This window comes from Osmerus mordax, chromosome 4 (assembly GCF_038355195.1).
Source record: "Osmerus mordax isolate fOsmMor3 chromosome 4, fOsmMor3.pri, whole genome shotgun sequence".
Classification (NCBI taxonomy): domain Eukaryota; kingdom Metazoa; phylum Chordata; class Actinopteri; order Osmeriformes; family Osmeridae; genus Osmerus; species Osmerus mordax.
Window position 1 is genome coordinate 3,634,692 of NC_090053.1, and position 21,629 is coordinate 3,656,320.

At 43.1% G+C, this 21,629-nt stretch overlaps 3 protein-coding genes across 3 annotated transcripts; all 3 read right to left on the reverse strand.

Moving 5' to 3' along the window:
* Window positions 1–406: 406 nt before the first annotated feature.
* adal (adenosine deaminase-like) lies at window positions 407–4,457 on the reverse strand. Its single transcript, XM_067234046.1, has 10 exons — window positions 4,329–4,457; window positions 4,119–4,249; window positions 3,910–3,970; window positions 3,720–3,807; window positions 3,556–3,637; window positions 3,122–3,248; window positions 2,704–2,784; window positions 1,184–1,322; window positions 1,008–1,108; window positions 407–919 (listed from the first exon to the last, which is right to left on the reverse strand). The coding sequence occupies exons 1-10, from the start codon at window positions 4,371–4,373 to the stop codon at window positions 728–730; spliced, it is 1,047 nt and encodes a 348-aa protein (XP_067090147.1). The 5' UTR covers window positions 4,374–4,457; the 3' UTR covers window positions 407–727.
* Window positions 4,458–4,575: 118 nt separating this feature from the next.
* LOC136941526 (tyrosine-protein kinase CSK-like) lies at window positions 4,576–15,479 on the reverse strand. The gene is made up of 13 exons (XM_067234045.1): window positions 15,097–15,479; window positions 9,660–9,756; window positions 9,270–9,383; window positions 9,010–9,122; window positions 7,896–8,115; window positions 7,314–7,407; window positions 7,126–7,191; window positions 6,865–6,964; window positions 6,673–6,763; window positions 6,506–6,579; window positions 5,960–6,155; window positions 5,768–5,854; window positions 4,576–5,640 (listed from the first exon to the last, which is right to left on the reverse strand). The coding sequence occupies exons 2-13, from the start codon at window positions 9,669–9,671 to the stop codon at window positions 5,458–5,460; spliced, it is 1,350 nt and encodes a 449-aa protein (XP_067090146.1). The 5' UTR covers window positions 9,672–9,756; window positions 15,097–15,479; the 3' UTR covers window positions 4,576–5,457.
* A 1,685-nt stretch (window positions 15,480–17,164) lies between these two features.
* Window positions 17,165–21,565, reverse strand: edc3 (enhancer of mRNA decapping 3 homolog (S. cerevisiae)). Its single transcript, XM_067234872.1, has 7 exons — window positions 21,453–21,565; window positions 20,881–21,050; window positions 20,516–20,748; window positions 20,064–20,417; window positions 19,544–19,697; window positions 19,176–19,393; window positions 17,165–19,039 (listed from the first exon to the last, which is right to left on the reverse strand). The coding sequence occupies exons 2-7, from the start codon at window positions 21,042–21,044 to the stop codon at window positions 18,705–18,707; spliced, it is 1,458 nt and encodes a 485-aa protein (XP_067090973.1). The 5' UTR covers window positions 21,045–21,050; window positions 21,453–21,565; the 3' UTR covers window positions 17,165–18,704.
* Window positions 21,566–21,629: the final 64 nt, after the last annotated feature.

Below are 21,629 nucleotides of genomic sequence, written 5' to 3' on the forward strand. Positions count from 1 at the left end.
TGTAAGTATGATTAGAAGGCAGAGTATTCTGTTTTATAACTTGGCATTAGCAGAAACAAAATGTACCTTGTCCTTAGGCATTTAGTAGTGTCATAAGGGCAATTACACTGTCTTATAGAAGGTAACTTTGCAGGAACCCTCTGTCTCAATGGGTAAACGTGTACCATTGAGTCTATTGCCAAACATGGTACCCCTGGTTCAAATCTCGCTCCAACCAAATGATAATTAATTTAACTGATATCAATTAAGTAATATATATGTTTGTGGCCATTTAAGAGGTTTTAACGCCTTAAATTTAAAGTTCAGAATTTTAGACTTTTTAAGACCCCTGTGAATCCTTTGACTACGTAATCGTGATTTGCCCTTTGCAACAGTACGCTGAAGCAGCCAATCCACAAACCAAAAGTTCTAGTTAATCATTATTTATTAAGAGCTTCAAACTGTTTAAAAACAACATAAACATCTTTACACCTCCCTCCTAATATAAAAGGATTTGGACAATATCCTCTACTCACACCAAGTACACCTACGGGGTAGAACAGTGTTCAAATACACCTGATTCAAATGAATGGTTGTTACCAGGCTTCTGAATAGCTAGAAAACGACCCATTCATTTGAATCAGGTGTGTTGGCGCAAGGACACGTCTACATACAGGACAGGGGGGTCCCTAAGGACCATGGTCAAGAACCACTGCTGTAGATGATTACAAAAAAAAAACTACAACTGTTAACGAAGTACTGCTGGCCTCAGCTTGGTCCACCTCTGCTTCAGCTGATCCTTCAGGGCGTCCGGGGCGAAGCTACAGTCTATGGCCTGCTGGGACAGCTTCCACATGGCTTCGTGACTCAGCCCAAAGGTGGAGGCAGCCCGCTGGTACTCCAGAGAGAGGTTCGTGCAGAAGACTCCCTTGTCGTCAGTCTGAAAAAGGCCAGAGGACAACGATGCCATGCTTGCACTTTACCCTGTTAGTCCCTGTGCCAGGGTTGCAAGTATAAAGCAGACTTACACAGATCACACAGGGGTGTCCTGACTGGTACCAATAAGGGAAGTGGTGTTGGGAATAGGATGGCACCGTTTGACCCTTGACGTTAGAGGTCAGACATAATTCTGTAAAAAAGAAAACGAAACGGTAGTGTTATCCCACTTATATTTTTCCTTTATAAAAAAAAAAGTGTTTCTTACCCAGAGGTATGTTGTTCTTCTGAACCTTATCAACAAGGCTCTGGGACCCGCCCATTTCAGGGTGTAAAAATGTACCATGACCAATCCTGTGAGGTGGAATGTTGAGCAGCAAATCAGACTCCTCCATCTGAGAGGGGACCTTGAACAAACAATGGAGCACTTATCAAAATCACTGGTCAGATGGTCAGACATGTCAAGTAGAAGTACACATACTCATGTTGAAAAGAGTACAGTAACAAAGTATTTACTTCCCATGCCTGCTACAGTGTAACTACAGTGTAACTAGTGTAGTAACATCATAACAAACATGTAATAAATTATCAAAGGGGTTAGTAGGTGTGTTTTGTGTGAAATTATCAAAGGGGTTAGTATGTGTGTTTTGTGTGAAATTAGCAAATGGGTTAGTATGTGTGTTTTGGGTGAAATTAGCAAAGGGGTTAGTATGTGTGTTTTGGATGAAATTAGCAAATGGGTTAGTATGTGTGTTTTGGGTGAAATTAGCAAAGGGGTTAGTATGTGTGTTTTGGATGAAATTAGCAAAGAGGAAATTAGCAAAGGGTTTAGTATGTGTGTTTTGGATGAAATTAGCAAAGGGGTTAGTGTGTGTGTTTTGCATGAAATTAGCAAAGGGGTTAGTGTGTGTGTTTTGCATGAAATTAGCAAAGGGGTTTGTATGTGTGTTTTGGATGAAATTAGCAAAGGGGTTAGTGTGTGTGTTTTGCATGAAATTAGCAAAGGGGTTAGTGTGTGTGTTTTGCATGAAATTAGCAAAGGGGTTTGTATGTGTGTTTTGGATGAAATTAGCAAAGGGGTTAGTGTGTGTGTTTTGCATGAAATTAGCAAAGGGGTTAGTGTGTGTGTTTTGCATGAAATTAGCAAAGGGGTTTGTATGTGTGTTTTGGATGAAATTAGCAAAGGGGTTAGTATGTGTGTTTTGGATGAAATTAGCAAAGGGTATGTGTGTTTTGGATTGAAATTAGCAAAGGGGTTAATATGTGTGTTTTAGATTAAATTAGCAAAGAGGAAATTAGCAAAGGGTTTAGTATGTGTGTTTTGGATGAAATTAGCAAAGGGTATGTGTGTTTTGGATTGAAATTAGCAAAGGGGTTAATATGTGTGTTTTAGATTAAATTAGCAAAGAGGAAATTAGCAAAGGGTTTAGTATGTGTGTTTTGGATGAAATTAGCAAAGGGGTTAGTGTGTGTGTTTTGCATGAAATTAGCAAAGGGGTTTGTATGTGTGTTTTGGATTAAATTAGCAAAGGGTTTAGTATGTGTGTTTTGGATGAAATTAGCAAAGGGGTTAGTGTGTGTGTTTTGGATGAAATTAGCAAAGGGTTTAGTATGTGTGTTTTGGATGAAATTAGCAAAGGGTATGTGTGTTTTGGATTGAAATTAGCAAAGGGGTTAGTATGTGTGTTTTGGATGAAATTACCAAAGGGGAAATTAGATTTTACTGGGGCACAGCAGATTTATACTGTAAAAAGGGTATAGCAACGCCCCTGGTATTTGGTTACTCACCTCTGACATGTGCAGTGCTAGTTTCAGCCCACTGTGCTTGGCTTTCTCCAAGGCAGGCAGTAGATCTTTGCCATGGCCAACCTTTTGGCGGGAAAACGGTTTTACTATTTTACAAACACCCGTGTGTGAGCGTTGGAACGCCCGTGTGTGAGCGTTGGAACGCCCGTGTGTGAGCGTTGGAACGCCCGTGTGTGAGCGTTGGAACGCCCGTGTGTGAGCGTTGGAACGCCCGTGTGTGAGCGTTGGAACGCCCGTGTGTGAGCGTTGGAACGCCCGTGTGAGAGGTAGCCATCGTGTGTGAGCGTTGGAACACCCGTGTGTGAGCGTTGGAACGCCCGTGTGTGAGCGTTGGAACGCCCGTGTGAGAGCGTTGGAACGCCCGTGTGAGAGCGTTGGCCAGAGGCAGTGTCCCCCTCACCGTTGGATCTCCGCTCAGGTCAAGTCCGACCACCAAACCGCTAGTGGACAGCATGAATTCCTCTGCCAGTTTGACAGTCTCCATAGCCACTTCAGTACCATTCCTGCGGTCAACAGCTACAAGGAACCTTAGAAAAGAAACTTGAGTTAAACCCATGTCTACGTACAACCAGGATTCGAATTACGGTGGGGGCTTGACCCCCCGAAATTAAGACTTGGAGCCCACCCCATCGGGGGGGTCGATACATTTATATATCGTTCTTACCTGTAATCCTAATTATTACTTTACACCCTGGAGAAGAAGTTGACCCCCCCCCCCCGATTTTCATTGTATAATTCGCACTCTGGTTAGTGTGTGTGTTTTTGGGGGAAAATGACCAAAGGGGTTAGCATAATATTATTATCCAAACGACTGAAATTGGATTGGCTGCCTACCTGACTTCAGTGTCAACTCCCTCCTTTTTACACTGGTGAATGGCCTCAATGATTGTTTCCACGTAGTTTTTTTTGGTCAATCCTAAATAATACAAAGTGATTCAGAGTAACCACCATACAGAACACCACACATTTAAGTAATGAGTAACTTTTAAGCTCCTTGCCAGTGTTTTTCTCCTCTCTTGGAGTACTTCTCAATTCTAGATACTTTACTCCATCATCTGCAAACTCCTTTATGACATCTTTTGCAACCTGGAATATGAACGGAAGTTTCATGTAGCTGTAGTAAAAAATATATCGTTGTAATACTGATTCGTGACATAATAGACTAAGGGCACCCACGGTCTACTTTACCATTAAAATATCCTCTTCTGAATCCACTAACTGATGAATTACTTTGAATACCTGAAAACATCTGAAAACGAAAATGTTACAAGTCAAAGTCAAATGAGTAGGCTACAGCTAACTGTCAAACAAATAATGTTCACGAGTACATTACAATAGTTAATCCACATCCTGGATTCCGGCCCAGTGCAGTGGTAATCCTATTATAGCCTACGCACTCCTCCAGCGTCCTGCGTTGTCCACTTTGAATAGCTGTCATGCTGTGTCCAATGTTGAGATGAGGTTTGCGAGCGATGAGTTTCTCGATTGTGGCGAAACTTATAGAACCGTTGAGGTGGGCATGCAGCTCCTGAGACAAACAAGTGTGGATGGTTTTAACACTGATGACCACTTAACTAACTAATTCAATTCCTCCTATGTTTACTCACCACCTTTGGCAGCTCTCGGTAAAAAGCATCAGCTTCTGTCTCCATTCTTTCGTGGCTGTGCCTGTGACGTTAAGTACTCTGCGTGTTGCTTTGTTTTCTGTGTCCATTTCCTTGTTGCACCAGTGCGCAGCACATAAACAATTCCGACTCGTTCTTGCAACCAATACAGTAGTTCCTCCTTGCAAGGCAGTTTTTTTGTCAACGTATTTATTTTTTTACAATTTGTTTTAAGACAAACACAAAAATGCACGTTTTCTTGTTTTATTTAAAGTGGAATGATTTAATAATTATAATTAGGACAAAATGAACATCAGTAGAAATAAGATTTTTCATCCACATGCACTCTATTCCTATTGGCTCCCACCAACTTCCTTGTACTCACCACTGCTGAAATCAGAAAATGTCGTATGTCTGTATATTTACCATGAACGAATACCATTTAGGATTAAACCAATTCCAACCCCTTATACCTCTCCTGAAATGTTAAAATATATCCTTAGCAAGACAAATGATTTGTGATTTTCAAGTTTAAATGCTTCCTTTGAGATGAAAAATGGTCATAGAGTGAACACATATAAAGCAAATAAAAAGTACAAAACATAAAAATGTAAAAAAACAAAAACAAAAATAGAACGAATTAAGTTGAGAGGAGCATCTCTGTTCAGGAGGCACTTTGGCACAGATTGATACACTAGTTAGTTACACATTCACTTGCACTGCATATCAGAGACGGAATGTGTAGTGCCCTACTAGTACCACAAATCAGTGTCTACAAAGTAGATTTGACACAGCAGAACTTGTCTAGTACTTGTACTACTAGTATTGACACACCCTGAGGTAAGGGTTTCAACTCAGAAGATGTAAAAAGTTAAATGTGGCAAACATCAACATAAAGATACATTTTACAACCCAGGTCTGCCTGAAACCCATTCAACCAATTAAAACGTTCGAAACAAAACAAAAAAAGTTTTCCTCTTGAAGATATGAAGAAAGGGAGCTTCTGCAGTCCTTGAGATCTGGTGCACATCTCGGGCTATGGTCAAAAGAGTCCAATAAAAAAATGGAGGCCAGTTTTCTCAAACCTCTCTGGTGCTGTTGCCCTCCCTCCCCCCTGCCCCCCCTCCCCCTTCTACAGGTAAAGCTCCTTGGCTCTGATATTCTCCATTGTCTCCTTTAGCAAACGGAAACATGGGCGCACCACAGGATCCAGGATCCAGCACTGCTTCATGACTTTATACACCGCCTCAGGGCAACCATCCGGGGCATCCATCACGTATCCCTTTTCTACGCGAGGCACTACCTCCTTAAGTGGCTATGGAGAGGATGATGGAAAAAGTAGATAGCAAAATTAAAAGTAGAAAATGAGGCAGAGAGCAATAACATACAATGTGGAAAGGAATCGTGAGAAACTCAATTATATCGGAGACAGTGGTACTTACAATTCTTGGGTACGGCACCCGCCCAAACGAGTAGATCTCCCACAACAGTATTCCAAAACTCCACACGTCTGATTTGGTGGAGAATTTCTACCCATAGACAAAGAAAAAATGCAGTGTACCAGAGAATCACATTCAATGCACATAGAACAGTCTTACCAATGGTATAAAATCAACATTAAAATGGAGTCGTACCTTTTCCCTCAGGGCCTCTGGTGAGGTCCACTTGACTGGCAGTTTAGCAGTGTCCTGTGTTGAGGAGGCCTCCTTGGTCAGACCGAAGTCGCTGACCTTGGCGATGTTGTCCTCTGACACAAGCACATTACGAGCTGCCAGGTCTCGGTGGATAAAGTTGTTGTTCTCCAGGTACTCCATCGCTTCACACACGTCCCTACAGCGGACAGGCAAGGCAGAGCCAGGATCAACTAGGGGTGGGAATCTTTTGGTACCTCACAATTCGAATCGATTCTTGGGGGTCACGATTCGATTAAAAATCGATTCACGATTTTAAAAATCAAATTTCGATTTGAATCGTTGTGAATCGCGATTCATATGTGAATCAATTTTTTCCCCCTACCCCTAGAATCAACATTTCACCACACTTCAGAATGATAAAACCAATGTTACGTTTGATGTGTCAGGTTGACAGTAAAACCTGACACAACAAACGCAACATTGGTTTTATGACCGACCGAAACAAAAAGGCCAGTCTTTATGATACTGATTTACAGACACACGCACAGTGAGAACTTCAGGAGAGAATCCCCCCCAAGCACTGTCCGACCTCTGGAGCGCAGGTAGTCCACGAGACTTCCCTGGAAATGAACAAACAGGAGATCATCAGTGCTTTTCATTAGGGATTCTATATCTTGTTGTATTGTATTTACTATAGATTCCATTTGATCTACCTTAGCCATGTATTCAGTGACTATAAACAGGCTTCCCTTTTCCTCTAAAATCACTCCTAACAGCTGGACCAGGTTGTTGTGTCTCAGTTGCCTGCAAGCAGGAAGAAAAGCATTCACTTTTGTTGTCAAAATCTTGAGTTATTTTTGATGGGAAAAAGTGGTCAAAGACCAGTGGCCTGGGATGCAACTCACGTCATGACTGAAGCTTCAGCGATGAAGGCCTGCGCCGTGGCGTCATGCTTGATGCACTTCACAGCTACTTTCGTGCCTCTGTAATCTCCCACCATGACATCTGAAAGAAAGACATCAGTTAGAGTAACTGCCGGAGTATTTTCAGTCACTGAAAAAGCAGAGAGCTTTGTTAGTAAGAACAAGAACAATCCCAGTACCACATCGTGGTATTGTCACATAACCAATTTCAACAGCCAGTGGAGGAAAAAAAAGACAGCTTACCTCCAAACTCTCCTTTTCCTATGGACTGAAGAACATTGAGCTCTTTTCTGTTCAGCAACCAGCCACCTGAGAAATGGATGGATACATATGGTTTCCCTTTTTTAAACGAGTTACAGCCCACCAGCCAAAAAACAGCTTCCTTAGTGATTGGCTCAGAGTGTAGCATAGACTGAATATGCTGGTCTTACTCCTGGAGAACTCATCCTGTGCTGCCACTGTCCCCTCCTCCAGCTTGGGCTTGATCAGTTTGGTACACAAGCCATCCGCATCTTTGGTGTAGTGCTGCATACAGATGCATAAATGCATTTATCAGTGCATAAAGATTTAGGCTTCAGTGGGAGACCAAAAATGGTGGTGTTAGAAATTGAAACTAACACTAATTTGCCAGTACTTTCTTATGACCAAGAGGGGGCAGCATGGTCAAGAACATCGAAGTAAGTCCATCAAGTCGGTTGTGTTTCTTGTATGGCCAGTTTTAATTTTAAACACATTTTCTGATCATTATTTTAGTAACTACAGAAATACAAGATGGGCCTTGAAAGTGAAACCCTAGTTTCAGAGGTTCAATGATCTCTAACGTACCGCTCACTCTTCCTCTTTGTCACTTCCTGTTCATTATTTGTTCCAGGAACTACAGTATAAGTGAGCTATGGGGTAAGACAATGGTTTGAGGACCTCATTAAAAGGTTAATCACATTGCACATCGATGCGTACACACTCAGGCTACACTGGCGCTATTCCACAACTGGCAACAAATCTAATTTCCTCACCTCAACCAACTGCATGAGGTTCTCAAAGTACGCTTCCTCATCGATGCTGAGCTTGCCGTCGAGGTAAATGATGCGGTAGTGCTCCACCTTGCCTTCACAGCTCACACACAGGGTGTAGTCCCCGGGGTAGTTGGTGCTCTCTCGCACCAGGTATAGGCCAGTCTCCGGAGGGTGCAGCAACAGTTCTGCCTGGTCCCGAGTTATCTTCCCATGGAACCATCTGGAAGGGGTGAGACACACCGTTATAAACGGGGGTACAGCTAGGGGCACACTAGTGGACTGGCATCAGAATACTAGCTCTGTTGTACATGCGCACGCGCACGGGCGCGCACACACGCACACACGCACGCACGCACACACACACACACGCACACACACACACACACACACACACACACACAAAACTCTCCCCAGTGACAGAGAAATACCAGTGAGAGCACATAGGTTAAACTAATAGTTACACATACACAGATTAACACAAGCACAAAACAAAAGACAGATCCACAGAAGTTCACGCACTCCTATTCTTAGAAACTCTTTTGGCTAAATTGGGAGGTTCTTCATTGGGAGGTTCTTCATTGCCAGTGTCTGAACGGAAACAACAGGAAGCTGTGCAGAGTGCACAAACAGCCGAGCGGGAAACAGAGACAAGTGCACTGCAATTACAGGGCTGTAGAGCCAGGACTCAACCCAGCCCGGCCCAGCTGTGGTTTACATCCACTTCACAGTGGCAACCCTGCCACGACAAACAGGCCATCTGCCTTCTCTCACTACACTATATCAAGAGGGAGTGCAAAGTCAATGGTGCCAGACAAATTCAATGGGCCGTGTATGCCCCTAATGAATTGAAATAGAGAAATGTACATGGCAACAGTTACATTTACATTACATTTAGTCATTTAGCAGACGCTCTTATCCAGAGCGACTTACAGTAAGTACAGGGACATTCCCCCGAGGCAAGTAGGGTGAAGTGCCTTGCCCAAGGACACAATGTCAGTTGGCATGACCGGGAATCGAACTGGCAACCTTCGGATTACTAGTCCGACTCCCTCACCGCTCAGCCACCTGACTCCCTAACAGTTACGATGAGATATACAATCATGTCTGTACTCACGGCATTAAACTCAGTTTTCCCCCTGACTTGACGCACTCCCTTTTCTGAACGTAGTTTGCAGGGATGGTTCCTTCTTGGCCTGTTGTGTTTTTGGCTTTGTACCAGTTATGGTCCTGAAAGACAAGATGTGTCCCCACAGCTCTTAGGAAACACAACGCAAAGAAACAAAATTTCTAGAAGATTCTATAGGACAGCAGTTAAAAGTTCACACATTTTCTGTATCTGAATAAAATTCAAATGCATTATCAACATCAGATTACCTTTGTGACCATAATGATAGTCAGAACATCGCCTTTATTGAAAGGCAGATCCTGTCCCGTTGTACCCTTGAAGTTATACTTGGCCACGCACTCTGTGCCCTGCGGCCATGGTGTCTTGAGACAAAGGAAAACCAGAGAGCTTTTTAACAGTTAATATACAATCAACCATCTAATCTAAAGTCGGTAATAAATGGCCAATTTTCTCACTGCCAACATTTACATTTACATTTAGTCATTTAGCAGAGGCTAATCGAATCAGCTGGGAATCGAACCAACAACCTTCTGATTACTAGCCCGACTCCCTAACCGCTCAGCCACCTGACTCCCTTATTAACTTACTAACATTATTTGCGTTACCCCTTACACAGGTGTTACTGCAGTGTGCCTCACCTGAACTTCCATTACACTTGACGAGGGGGGGGGGGGCGGTGGTGTCCGCTCACAGGGAACCCACACTGGTTACTACCATCAGACCCGACACACACACCTACAGGAACACAAGACACACAGTATCACACTGGTTACTACCATCAGACCCGACACACACACCTACAGGAACACAAGACACACAGTATCACACTGGTTACTACCATCAGACCCGACACACACACCTACAGGAACACAAGACACACAGTATCACACTGGTTACTACCATCAGACCCGACACACACACCTACAGGAACACAAGACACACAGTATCACACTGGTTACTACCATCAGACCCGACACACACACCTACAGGAACACAAGACACACAGTATCACACTGGTTACTACCATCATACCCGACACACACACCTACAGGAACACAAGACACACAGTATCACACTGGTTACTACCATCAGACCCTGCACACACACCTACAGGAACACAACACACAGTATCAGTAAACGGCATGCAGCGGCACACACTTTTACTGTCTGATCCAGACAGTGTACATGGCAGGACACAAGCACGTTTTATTTTCACAGTTCCGAAGAGCAGGTTGTCAAATATAGTGAAGTACCTTGCCATGGTGGAGGAGAGGAATGTGTCTGAGTAGTATCGCTGTGCAAAGGCCAAAAATAACCTGCAGCTACAGAAAGCAGAAGTAGCTGGGTTTTTTTCTCACTTTCACAACTCAGGGGAGCTGTTTTCCATGACGTCCTCATTGTGACTATGTTGAAGTCAGAGCGGGCTCACCAATGGGTTGGACAAGACATATATAGGCAATATTTTTACTATGAACTTATGCTATCATATGGTTGTGTAGCCTTTGTTTCCTGAATGAACTAACCCAATACATACAAAACAGGCACGTTGATTCTCTACACCCCACTGATGCCTCAAGATAGAACTCTTGAGTTCTGGAATGTAAACTTGAGGTAGCATCATTACAGAAAAAACCTCAACATATGTGTTCTCTCTAAGCCAAATATAGACCACAGAAAAGAAAGGCTGGAGTGTACGTGGCAAAAGCGAACTATAGTTCCTTTGACCTTTGACTACTGATATTTCCGTAAAGAACAAAAAAGAATGACAGTTGAGAGGCACACGGTGAATAGCCAGTGTATTAAGTAATTCCACAATATACAACTTCCCCTCGACTTCGGTTCCCATAGAGAGGCAGTGGAAGCCAGCGGTCAGAGCTCAGGGGCAGACCTGGCTCCAGAACGTGCATCCAGTGCCATCACATGAGGTCACATCCTCCAACCATGTCCACACACCACTGGCTCAGAGGATGTTCTGTACGAAAGCCCAGACTGTGCTTCATGATTTGATGGGGTTGGGTCAGGGTGACCAAAAACAGAGCCAGTATCTGCATTCATATCACTGTTACGGCAACTGGTCAGAGAGATATAAGGTACTTCCCTTTCAAAACACACGCTTCCTCCACTGTCACTACGACAGCCTAAATTTAAACAGAGCCTGAGTCAGATCTTCAACAGTTGCCAGTGGGTAGGTCGATACTCGATAGTAGGAACAATCAAACAGGTCTAAAAAAACTCCTGTGCATACAGCATGGTAGGGGACTGGGAAATCTGCTCTGAGGGCCAGTCAGGAACAGCTGTCTCCATGTTGTGAAGACTAGCTGGAACACCCTTCCCACATCCCTGGGCCTAGCTGTGACACCAGTGGAACAACCATTGCCTCTCTAATGAAGAAAAATGAATGACTCAGAGGTGTCCTGGCATTTTGCATTGTTGATGGACTGATTTAGCTGTAAAATAAGTCGCCCAACCTTCCCACACACAGAATCCCAGCCAAACAGACGCTGTGTCAGCAGAGAAGAAAAACAATTAACCAACTGCTTTGGACAATCCACAGAAAATCTATGCATTAGCTGCAATAAGGAACTTAGCTACACTGCTGGCATTGATATCCATTGGGTGTGTTTGGGCAAAGTCTCCCATTTAAGAGTGATGTCACCACACAGGAAATCCATAAACACAGGCCAAGTCTGGTTTGGGGGATTCTTCTCCATTAGGCCAGTGAATACATCAGTGTGTCAAGGCAGGTCACCAGGCCAGAGCATGAGTGAACAGGACAGGATTCAGCTTGTCCTGGTGTCACATAACAGATAAGGACATCGGACATTTCCAGAAGGCTCCGTGTGAAGCTCCAGCTTTCTCTTTTCAGAGGGGAGACAGGGCCGTCTTTGTGGTCCTGTTCCCGCTGACAATCAGCTCCCGGCTGCCCAAGGGGGGGGGGGGGGGGGGGGGGGGGGGGGGCATCATCACTCACTTCAGACACAGTCAGACACACTTCAGTTCAGGTCTGGAGATAACTAGCTGTTGTCAAACATTTGATCTGAAAAGGTGCCTTCGTTACATGTCAATAACACTTTTCATTCTTGAATACCAGTGAGAGGGTACTGAATGCAGAAAGTCTGCATTAGGATGAATGTAGCCGAGCTGTAGCTAAATGATCAAGGTCTGCGTGACATCAGCCCGCAGCAATAGCAGGAACCAGGAAACTAGCTTCAGTGACAGACTGGCCATGGAGACATGATGTGCCCTGTGATACAGCACAAAGAAAGTAGTGCACATGACAAGAACACACGATAAGACAAAAACAGAATTCAAGAAGAAGAAAAAATACAGTGGAGGGCATAACCTGACAAATATCTCAGCTATTGCTCCAGCCATTCCTCTCCAAGCATTTAAAGCAAACTGGATGATCAACATTTTATTTCAATAAGTCAATTGTCTTGTGTCGGCTTCGTTTTCTAACAGTGTAGAGTTTGTTCAAACTGAGGAACTTCAACAGCAGTGTAAGTGCTGCTGCAAGATGAGACAGGTTTAAAGAATTCCGTTCACGCAACTTGTTGCAGTCTGTTCTATGATGTCCTTGCCCTGAACAACATAAAACATTACTAAACCCATGGACAACATTCTTTAGTTGGTGATGGTAAAGATTTCTCAATAGTGATCCTAGCCAGACAGAGAGAGTGTTACCCAGATTCTTAAGTTACTTGTTAAGTAGAACAAACAGATACAAAAATAACTACAGATTAGAGTCTACACTACAGACTACTAAAGAACTACAGAAGTAAAAATGGTCAGCCATTAAATGCCCCAAAATCTTCCAACAGTGGTCTGTAATGGCTACTGTGGACCTGGTGCTCACACATAAACAACTCCTAAACCATCATGCAATTAGGCCCAGTGTGTCCTTCTACTCCTACCCCGCCCCCCAACCAGCCCTGCGGGGGGTCTGGGTAGCCAGCCTCTCATCCTGCCCCTGCAGGCTGAGGATGCACTGCAGCCGGCTTTGATGCTGCCGTGGGCCTGTTATCATCAGCATTACAGCAGCAGCAGGGTAGAAGCCAAGTGGCAGAACACAGAGATAGGGCGAGAGATGGGAAAATGAGCGAGGGGCAGGAAAGAGAGAGAGAACGAGAGACTGGTGAAGGGGCCGAGTGACAGAGCGTGTCACAGGTCCATCCAGCTGGGCCTGACAGCCTGCAGATGTTCCTGTGGAGCCAAAGGAGGAGGAAATCAACATGGCCCCAGGGACAACAGCTGGACTCTGGAAGAGCAACACCAAAGCTGTACCTAAGTGCCTCCCTTACTCTACAGTTAACTCCAGGGAAAGAATAGAGAAAACCCTGTGTGACTGAACAGTGCTGTTTCATTGTCCTATGAAGTATGAACTGCAGGAAATGGTTAGAAATGCAAACCAAGCAGACTTTTTTTAAGATTAAAAAAATATATATATATACACACAAAGTTAAAAAAGTGAATTTTGGTGTTGCGACCACAAACCAAGACTCATATAAGTTAAGTTTAACCCTTGTGAGCAGCTTCCATTTCAGGCTAACAGAATGAAATTGTTAACCAAGCACGGGAATGTCCCTGTATAAATGGCATGAGTCTGAAAACCAAGCACATTACTGTCAAATTTGCATGTGATGGCTAACATTAGCCAAACCACACAAAAGAGGTCTTGACTAAACTTTCCATAGTACTCTACACTGACAGAAGCGTTACGGTCTCCTAGAGCAATACCTGAGCTCTAACAGCAAACAAGGAAATAGTGACAGTGAGTTATAGAAATGCCCACAAATGTACCCAATAATGCCCCAAAACACTCGATCAAAGTTTAGGCCTACACTAGTAAACATACAAATTGCATGGTAAATGTAGACAGATAACCAAGTCACCAGACGTGAGTAAGAATCTGCAGACTCTGCCTGAACGTTGGTGTTTTGTCTATCTGGCTGTCCTGAGAACTGGAGAATTACACTACACTATCGCCAGGGTAACAGTAACTTCTGTGTGAAAAAGAAGCTTCCGCTGTACTCCAGTTTTGCAGATCTGCATGGGGAACAGTTTTAGTCATCATGATTTCATCCGGGCTCATTCTAGTCTCTGAGCAACTTTTTAAATCATTCAGCCATAGAGGAGCCCTCTATAAGTGAGTACAATGCCCTCTATGCTGGCATTTGTCTAAAAAAGGAAGGGTCAATGACCTGTCTGAACTACTGCCTCGAGGCTGCAAGAGCATTTCCAAACCAGCTAGCCAGCTATTTCTTGGCACCTTCAAATTCTTTATTTTTATTTATTGATGAAAATTCCAGAAAAGACTTCCAATGAGTGTATAGCAAAATTATTCCAAGTTAAGAACATTAGTACCACATCAATACTTTGAATCTGTATGTCCATCTATTCTCGAGGTTCATGGTTGAAGTTCAGTGACAAGACTCTTAAAACACCAGACATCCACAAGCTGAATTTTGATCAATTCCCTACCTCTACATTTTGGGGCCTTATGGTTGGCAAATCAACTAGGTGAGCTCGGCATGAGGCGCCGGGAGCCAGAGAAGTGGTTTTAACAGAGGCTGGTTAGAAGACTTAACAACTAGACACGCAAATAACCAGGGAAAGTGATGCATTTCCACAGAGAGGAAGAGAGTATGTCTGTGTGTGAGTGCATGTTTTCTGTTTGGTATTACCCCTTTCGCCAGGCAGCTAGGCTGGTTATTGGCCTATTTTATTGGTATGGTGTCGCCTCCTAGCATGGTTCTGAATCATTGAGCATCATGATGTAGTGTAGGCATGGACAAAGGGCATGTAATGTAATGTCATCTGTAATTGGGATGGATAGTGATCAGATATTTTACATGCGGCTCAATGGCGCTATGGTATTACCGTAGGTGATTCTATATATCAAAAACAGGCCCATAATCAAGGGTTGAAATACTGTTTGATTAGAGGGGATGTTATAAACGGATATCCAACAACGAGCAATACAACAGAACAAAATAAAACTTGTTAAATATGTTAAATGAAAAATATAAATACGTTTGTTGGCACTTAAATATAACTGCAAGATAATTATCATACCTTTGAGGAGGTGGTGTGCAATATTGCAAGAAGACAATTAGCCCTATTGTACGACGTCCGTTTTCAAGTGCTCTACATCCATTGGAAAGGAACCCGATGCAACTCTTGTAAGAAATGTTCGCTCGTTTACACAGCAAGCGATCGTTGCTAATGCGGTAGTTAAAACAGCATGCAGTGGGGTTAATTCAGAGTTGTAAGCTGATGTTTAGTCTGTTAAGACGATCCCGGTAATGCAATATCCACCCTTGATCTTGGTGAGGAAGGCGGATATCGTCAACGTTTCACTGTCCGCCGAATGTAGTCAAACTAGCAAAAAGTTACAACAATGCGTAGATATCTCGAAATGCAACACTCGTGCCCCATGCTACTGCTATGTTTCGGTAACGTTGGTCGGTCTAGGGTAGGAAATAAACTGAGTCCGCCAAAAGGGGCAGTGAAGAGAAAACTTCCAGATAGAAATGTACGCACGTTGCCAGTTTGAGAGCTACTGTCACACTCTAGGTTCCATATTTCTATCTGCAACGTTTTGGACGTTTTGCCCCACCTTGATGTGTTGTTTCGCGCATGCGTTGCACTTAATTATTTGTGGAAAGGGAATCAAATAAACTCAATAGAATGAATACCCATTATTAAAATATAAACCAAAATTAATTTAAATGTAATAAAAGGAGCCCAGCTTATACAGAATCAGTCTATTCAACGTGTTTATTTTTCCCACATTTGAACAATAACGCAACATGTGGATAGAAACAGCAGTTTACAAATGTCTTACTTAGATCAAAACACGTGGGTGAATGTCTGTCGACAACAACTCGAGACCCACCTACGCATGTGTTCCTGGTACTTTGTGATGGTACTCATGGTCCCTTGGACTAGTTCTGTAATAGCCAATGTTTAAATACAAAAAATAAAAAAACCTTTTCGACAAGCAATCACATAAATCCAAGAGGATTAGTAGCAAACCTCCATCCAATTCTAAATGATTTACCAGGATGTATGGCTACAGTTTAATTGTAAAAAATGTGTGGATTAACACCAGACTGAACTCATAACTCCTGACTGTTTAAAGAATTTGAGTGATTCTTAAGAAGTTAAGAATTTCCAATGCAATGCCACTCGCTATTGTCTATTTACTAAAGAAAATGAAACGGTTGGATTTTGTTGCCCCCCGGTGGTTGAAGTATTTTAGAGGCTATCTATGCTTTGTAAATGGTGTCTCTTATGTTGAATAAAGTAAGTTTCTCGCCAACACCCCCATCCCCTCCAACACACACATACCCATTTGACATTAAAAAAAAAAAAAGACTGTGGCGTCAGTAACGTGTAAACACATCCCACCAATGAGGTGTTTCAGACAGGGCTTCATTATGTCTATGGAGACAGTGCTGCAACACCCAAGTTATAATGTTCACATTAGTACATTAATCCAAAACACACAAAAGGTTATCACTGCCATTAAGAAAACATGAGACAACAAGGCAATTTAAACTAAATTGAATCATGATAAAAAATGAAAATCGATACTGAAAGTACATACAATTGGTAATACTCAATTAAGCATCTAGCTTCGCTGTCCTCTAGTATATATGCACATAATACCTTGTAAGCACCCAGCAGATATGAAAAGTTCCCAAACCAGGCAGCGACATTATTCAACAACTTCCAATCAAGTTCCTGCTTGCAGACACATAGAACTGTCCTGTAAACATCTTGCTTACAGGCACATACAAAGAAACAGATTCTTTTAAATAGAATTATAAGTATCAAATAACTTTCTTCTGAAAATAATCAATGATGGCTGTCTGAATATGTGAATTCTGTCTTTGTTTATGTCTGTATAAGGCAGGAGGGAACACAGATGAAGACTGTACCTTTAAAACGCTGCCATACTTTAACAATAGCTAAATTAAACTGAGTAAGATCATTTGAATTCTGATCCTATAACGGATTACTATGGCCTAATAGTATAATTCAAATTAATCTGTAAAATAGATTTTTGACATCAACCTAAGATTATATTTTTTTCCTTTGCCTCATGTATTATTGTATTATAAAATATTGTGCCAATTCTTCAAAATGTGTAAAGAATGAATGAATCCTTGAAAAAAAGATGTTTTAACATATCAGACATGTCTGCTAATATCCAGTGGTATATATCAAAGTGTCATGTAACCAAATAACATTATAACTACAACAATCGTCTGTTAAACAAAAGAGATAATGACAGGTAGCACTATTAATAGTGGTATGCCTCAATAATTGCTATGAAATTAACAAATAGTCTGCAAAATTTAGCAGCATTTTAGTCCTTCAATTTGAACATTTCAAAAGACAAAAAATATATACTTCAGCCTGAAATTTTCTGAAAATACTATCAGTAATGTATCATCAACAAAAGATGAAACATGTGAAGATTCGCACAACACATTCTCAACTTGAGTTGGGCCAAATGTACATGAATGCATGTTACAGACAAGAACCGTGACCATTTGGGGATTTATAATTCAAGCAAGCAAATACAAGAATGTACCCTTCAGTCCTCGTATGGAAGCATAAGAGGGTCCTAAGATTTTATTTTCTGATCTTATTTTTTTCTGTTCTCTAGAATCAAATCAATTCACACAAAACAGCTAAGCCCTTCACACAGAGAAGGCAATCTTCTACAATGTAAGGACTGAACAAGTCCGTATTTTGGTAAGAAATCAACTGCGTATGAATATGCACAACGCTCTCAAGATGTTACACAAATAAGGCGAACTAACTGGCTTTGCCAACGAGGAAACGGTCTGCTCACATGACCTCCTTCTGTGCAGCAGTGCTGCTCTCATAACTTCAAAGGATGTTCCTCTGACAGAGATCAAAGACGAGACTTGGTCTTAGACTAAAAAACTGTAAATCGAAAGGACCAATAAAAAATTGAAAAATCTGATTATTCATCTTTAAACACATACTACATTCATAGTTCCATTGATAAAATAGTCTATTTAATATATATATATCAGCCTTCAATACAGGTGTAATTTAATTTACACCAATTTACATATCTCACCGTTACATTTCTGCAGGATGATTGTGTTTGCAAAAGGCCCATCAATGGGTCACCACATATCCTGTACTGTCTGAACAAACTCTTGAAATCTCTCAAGTTACAGCTCAAGCGGCAGGCTCAGTCACAGCTCAATTAAAAGTAGTTATTTTCAGGAAAAAAAACCTTACCTGCCCATGCCACTAAAAGAATCTGTCACAATGAAAACATCCTCAACTGTTTACATGCTGAGCAGGCTCAAATGAAAAGAAATGTAAGGAAAAATATAGATTTGATCTTGGATGATACAAAGTCAATGCTCTCATCCAATGAGTCCGGGATGATACAAACTCAATGCTCTCATCCGATCTGAACCAAAAAGTGTTGTATCCCATCTGTAACACTCTTTGTAACACATTCCAGTGCACCCAGCAGCTGCAATCAGAATACCTAAACATGAACGATCAAAACACAATAATATACCGGAATTGAAGGCTTGTTCTGTGTTTAAAAAAAGAAATCCCCAGAACCCAAATGGTCAGGAAGGGTCAACGTGTTAGTCTGTGTTGTTCCAGCAGTCCAGTTATGCTGAGTGTAATGGAATGACAAACTTGCACCCAAACGGAGAATGGTACTTGATCCCCACTTCCTGAAACACCTGGCGAGGGACACCGATGTCACAGAGGTAAACCCTGCCCGCCCCCTCAGGCAGGGGGAGGGGAAGGCCCAGGGAGAGGGACCATTTGGCTTCCACTGCCTGGCCCTGCCCACTGACTGGAGGGTCTATGCTGAGCACCGGGGCTCGATTCTGGTTGGCCCAATCTGCAGCAGCCCTGTACCACGGCTGGTCCATTAGGAATGTGTTGTCGTGACAGTCCAGGCAGTTGATGATGAGGTCCACTGGGCTGTCTGGTAGGTCTGCAGAAAAGAAACAAACAGAATCTCAAGAAAGATTCCCACCCCCGCCAAAACTCTAACACACCCCAGAAAACCGCATAGCATCCCTGCAATAAACCAACTCTGCTACTGTTACAGTAAATTTGACATCAAATACCTTTGATACTGGACACCTGCTTGCCCTCCGTTTTGCTGAAGAGGGTGAGCTCGCTGGTAACAGAGTCCAGCATCTTGACAAAGTTGGGCAGGAAGAGGATGACCTCCACCTCGTGGTTGGCCAGGTGCCGGCCACAGCTGATGCCCTGGGCTCCTTGCACATGAGGGCCACACAGCAGGGCCACAGTGGGCCGCTGGTGCACATTCTTGGGGGTTAGTCTGCAAGTGATCCAATACAAAAGCAGGAATACTTTCGTAATCAGTTGGGCTTTCTCAAATGAATGGGAGGAAGTACGATATGCAAAATGGTTTCAAATAAATAAACCATCTGCAATATGTAATGGACTATGTGCATGGTGCAGTGCTCACCTGTTGGGGCCTCCCAGCAAAGTCAGCGCCATTTGGCTGGTACACACACCAGTCATCTCCAGTCTCCGCTCCAAGGAGAGACCATGTCGCTCAGCTACCAACAGCAGACGCTTGTGCAGCTCATAAGATACACTGGGCACCACCAGCCCTGAGTCTGCACAGAGGAAGAGAGACGATTACTCTGGTTGTATGGATAAGGGATGGTGTACAGGGTTTCAAACAGGCCTTTTTCAGTTAAGGCGGCCGTCTAAGCAACACACGCCTTCCGCCTAACTACGTCATCGTTTTAGTTAGAGTTTTTTTTTTTTATAGCGATATCCGCAGTTGTCCTGTTTTCTCCCTTCCATTCCAAACCCTGACCAACGCCAGTCTACCTTCTCTGCAGAACGCCCTCCCCCCCTCCTCCCCACTCCACCGGCAACCCCCACCCTACCACCTAACAAACACATTTTCTGCAGGACACCCTGGTGTACATCGTTATCCTGGGAAGAATGCTCACGTGTCCGTGTGAGTCACTCACCAGTGCAGTACTCTTTGGCCCCGGGCTGAGGGACTTCGATCTGCCTGTAAACAATGGGTTTTGCCTCCAGGATGTTTTCGTCATGGCGATACCGAGAGGGAGTCTGCTCGCCTGGCGTGCCTCGCGACCGCGTTCCATTTCCCCGTCGCTCCGACGTGTCTATTTGTGAGAACACGGCCGCTTTGTCAAACAGCGCCAAGTTCCCCTCAAAGTCAAAGTCCGTGTCCAACCTCTCTTCCATGCCGTCCCCGAAACACTCATCGTCCCTTTGCTTCATCGGACCCCCCCCGCCTCCGTTCTTCACGCCATTCTTCTTAGGTGTGACTTGGTTTACTCCTCGGCTACTTGACGACCCTGTGACAGCACGATAAAACGTTTCCAAAGTTCCAACTGGTTGAAACAGCAGCGGTTAGTATTGTGACAGTCGCAGGCAGCACACTGTTGATACTTACAGGAGTTGTGTCTCCGTCGGAATCCCTTGGGCTGGCCTGGCACGTTGAGATGAGGATCTCCATAGCTTTTGGAACACTGCTGTTGGGGAGAGATCAGCCTTTCCTGGGTCCTGGGGTCACCTTTGAGTGGGACTGCGATAGGAACACTGTTGGTCTGACCTCCTCCCCTGCCACTCCACCCATCTTGACCATTCCGGATGTCCAAAATCTTTAGTTCCTTAATGTCCATAGCACTGCAATTGGCAAACACAAAAAGCTCATTTAAACTCTGAAACTCCATCCATCCAGCGCAGTTGATCAAAAACAGTATGCACATTACACTTTAATTGCTAATCAAATAAGGCAAGACATTGACTGTTCTTTACCTGAAAGTGACTTCAGGTACAGGACACTTGACACCATTGTGGAAAGGCTGTTTTAGAGAGATGGTCTGGCTGCTCTGGTCCACAGATGAAACTTCTCCTTGGTACACTCCCAGAGTTGTACCACAGTTTATTGACACTAAACTTCCCAACCAATCTGCCGCCATTCTGTCCTGGGGGAGAAACACAATGGTTCAGGACAAGATAATAGTTAACTAGAAAACTAAGGTTACTTGCATTGCTAACTGGTTAACTAGGTACTTGTAGTATTGACAAAAAAGCTACCAGTAGAACACATTAACTGAATAGGCTACACTTAATGACATGATCGCTATCAAAAATGACGGAATAAACAGGAAAACCATCCTTGAAATTACTCAGTATATTTAAGAGAACAATTGGCAGACCTTTATCGTAGCTATTAACAAGGTAGCCTAGCTACAATAGTATGTTGAGTTCGGTAGCTATAACCAGCTAATTCAAGCAGGCTAGCGACTAACAGGCATCATGGCATCTCAACCAGTCACCACTTTGACGTAGCTAATGGCAATAGACAGTATTGGAAACGCACATACCTTTTTTGCTATTATTTCTAGCAGATCCTTTAAAATAAAACCCAATAATATTATTCAATCGGACTATTAAGTAAATATTTGCGTCTTCCAGCTGTGAGCTTGCTAACTTCGCATCAGTACAGTAGTGAATGCTAAAAACAATCGACTTCCGTTTCCTCCCCTCTCCATTCAAACTTC

Coding starts and splice junctions, on each gene's coding strand:
- adal (XM_067234046.1), bottom strand. CDS start 4,373: ATGGAGACAGAAGCTGATGCTTTTTACCGAGAGCTGCCAAAGGTG. Junction 4,250..4,328: donor ACCGAGAGCTGCCAAAGGTG/GTGAGTAAACAT, acceptor TGTTTGTCTCAG/GAGCTGCATGCCCACCTCAA. Junction 3,249..3,555: donor GGAGTTGACACTGAAGTCAG/GTAGGCAGCCAA, acceptor TTCTTTTCTAAG/GTTCCTTGTAGCTGTTGACC.
- LOC136941526 (XM_067234045.1), bottom strand. Junction 9,123..9,269: donor CTATCATTATGGTCACAAAG/GTAATCTGATGT, acceptor CTTGTCTTTCAG/GACCATAACTGGTACAAAGC. Junction 5,855..5,959: donor CAGAGGCCCTGAGGGAAAAG/GTACGACTCCAT, acceptor GTCTATGGGTAG/AAATTCTCCACCAAATCAGA.
- edc3 (XM_067234872.1), bottom strand. CDS start 21,044: ATGGCGGCAGATTGGTTGGGAAGTTTAGTGTCAATAAACTGTGGTACA. Junction 20,418..20,515: donor CCGACGGAGACACAACTCCT/GTAAGTATCAAC, acceptor GTGCTGTCACAG/GGTCGTCAAGTAGCCGAGGA. Junction 19,698..20,063: donor GGCCAAAGAGTACTGCACTG/GTGAGTGACTCA, acceptor TCCTCTGTGCAG/ACTCAGGGCTGGTGGTGCCC.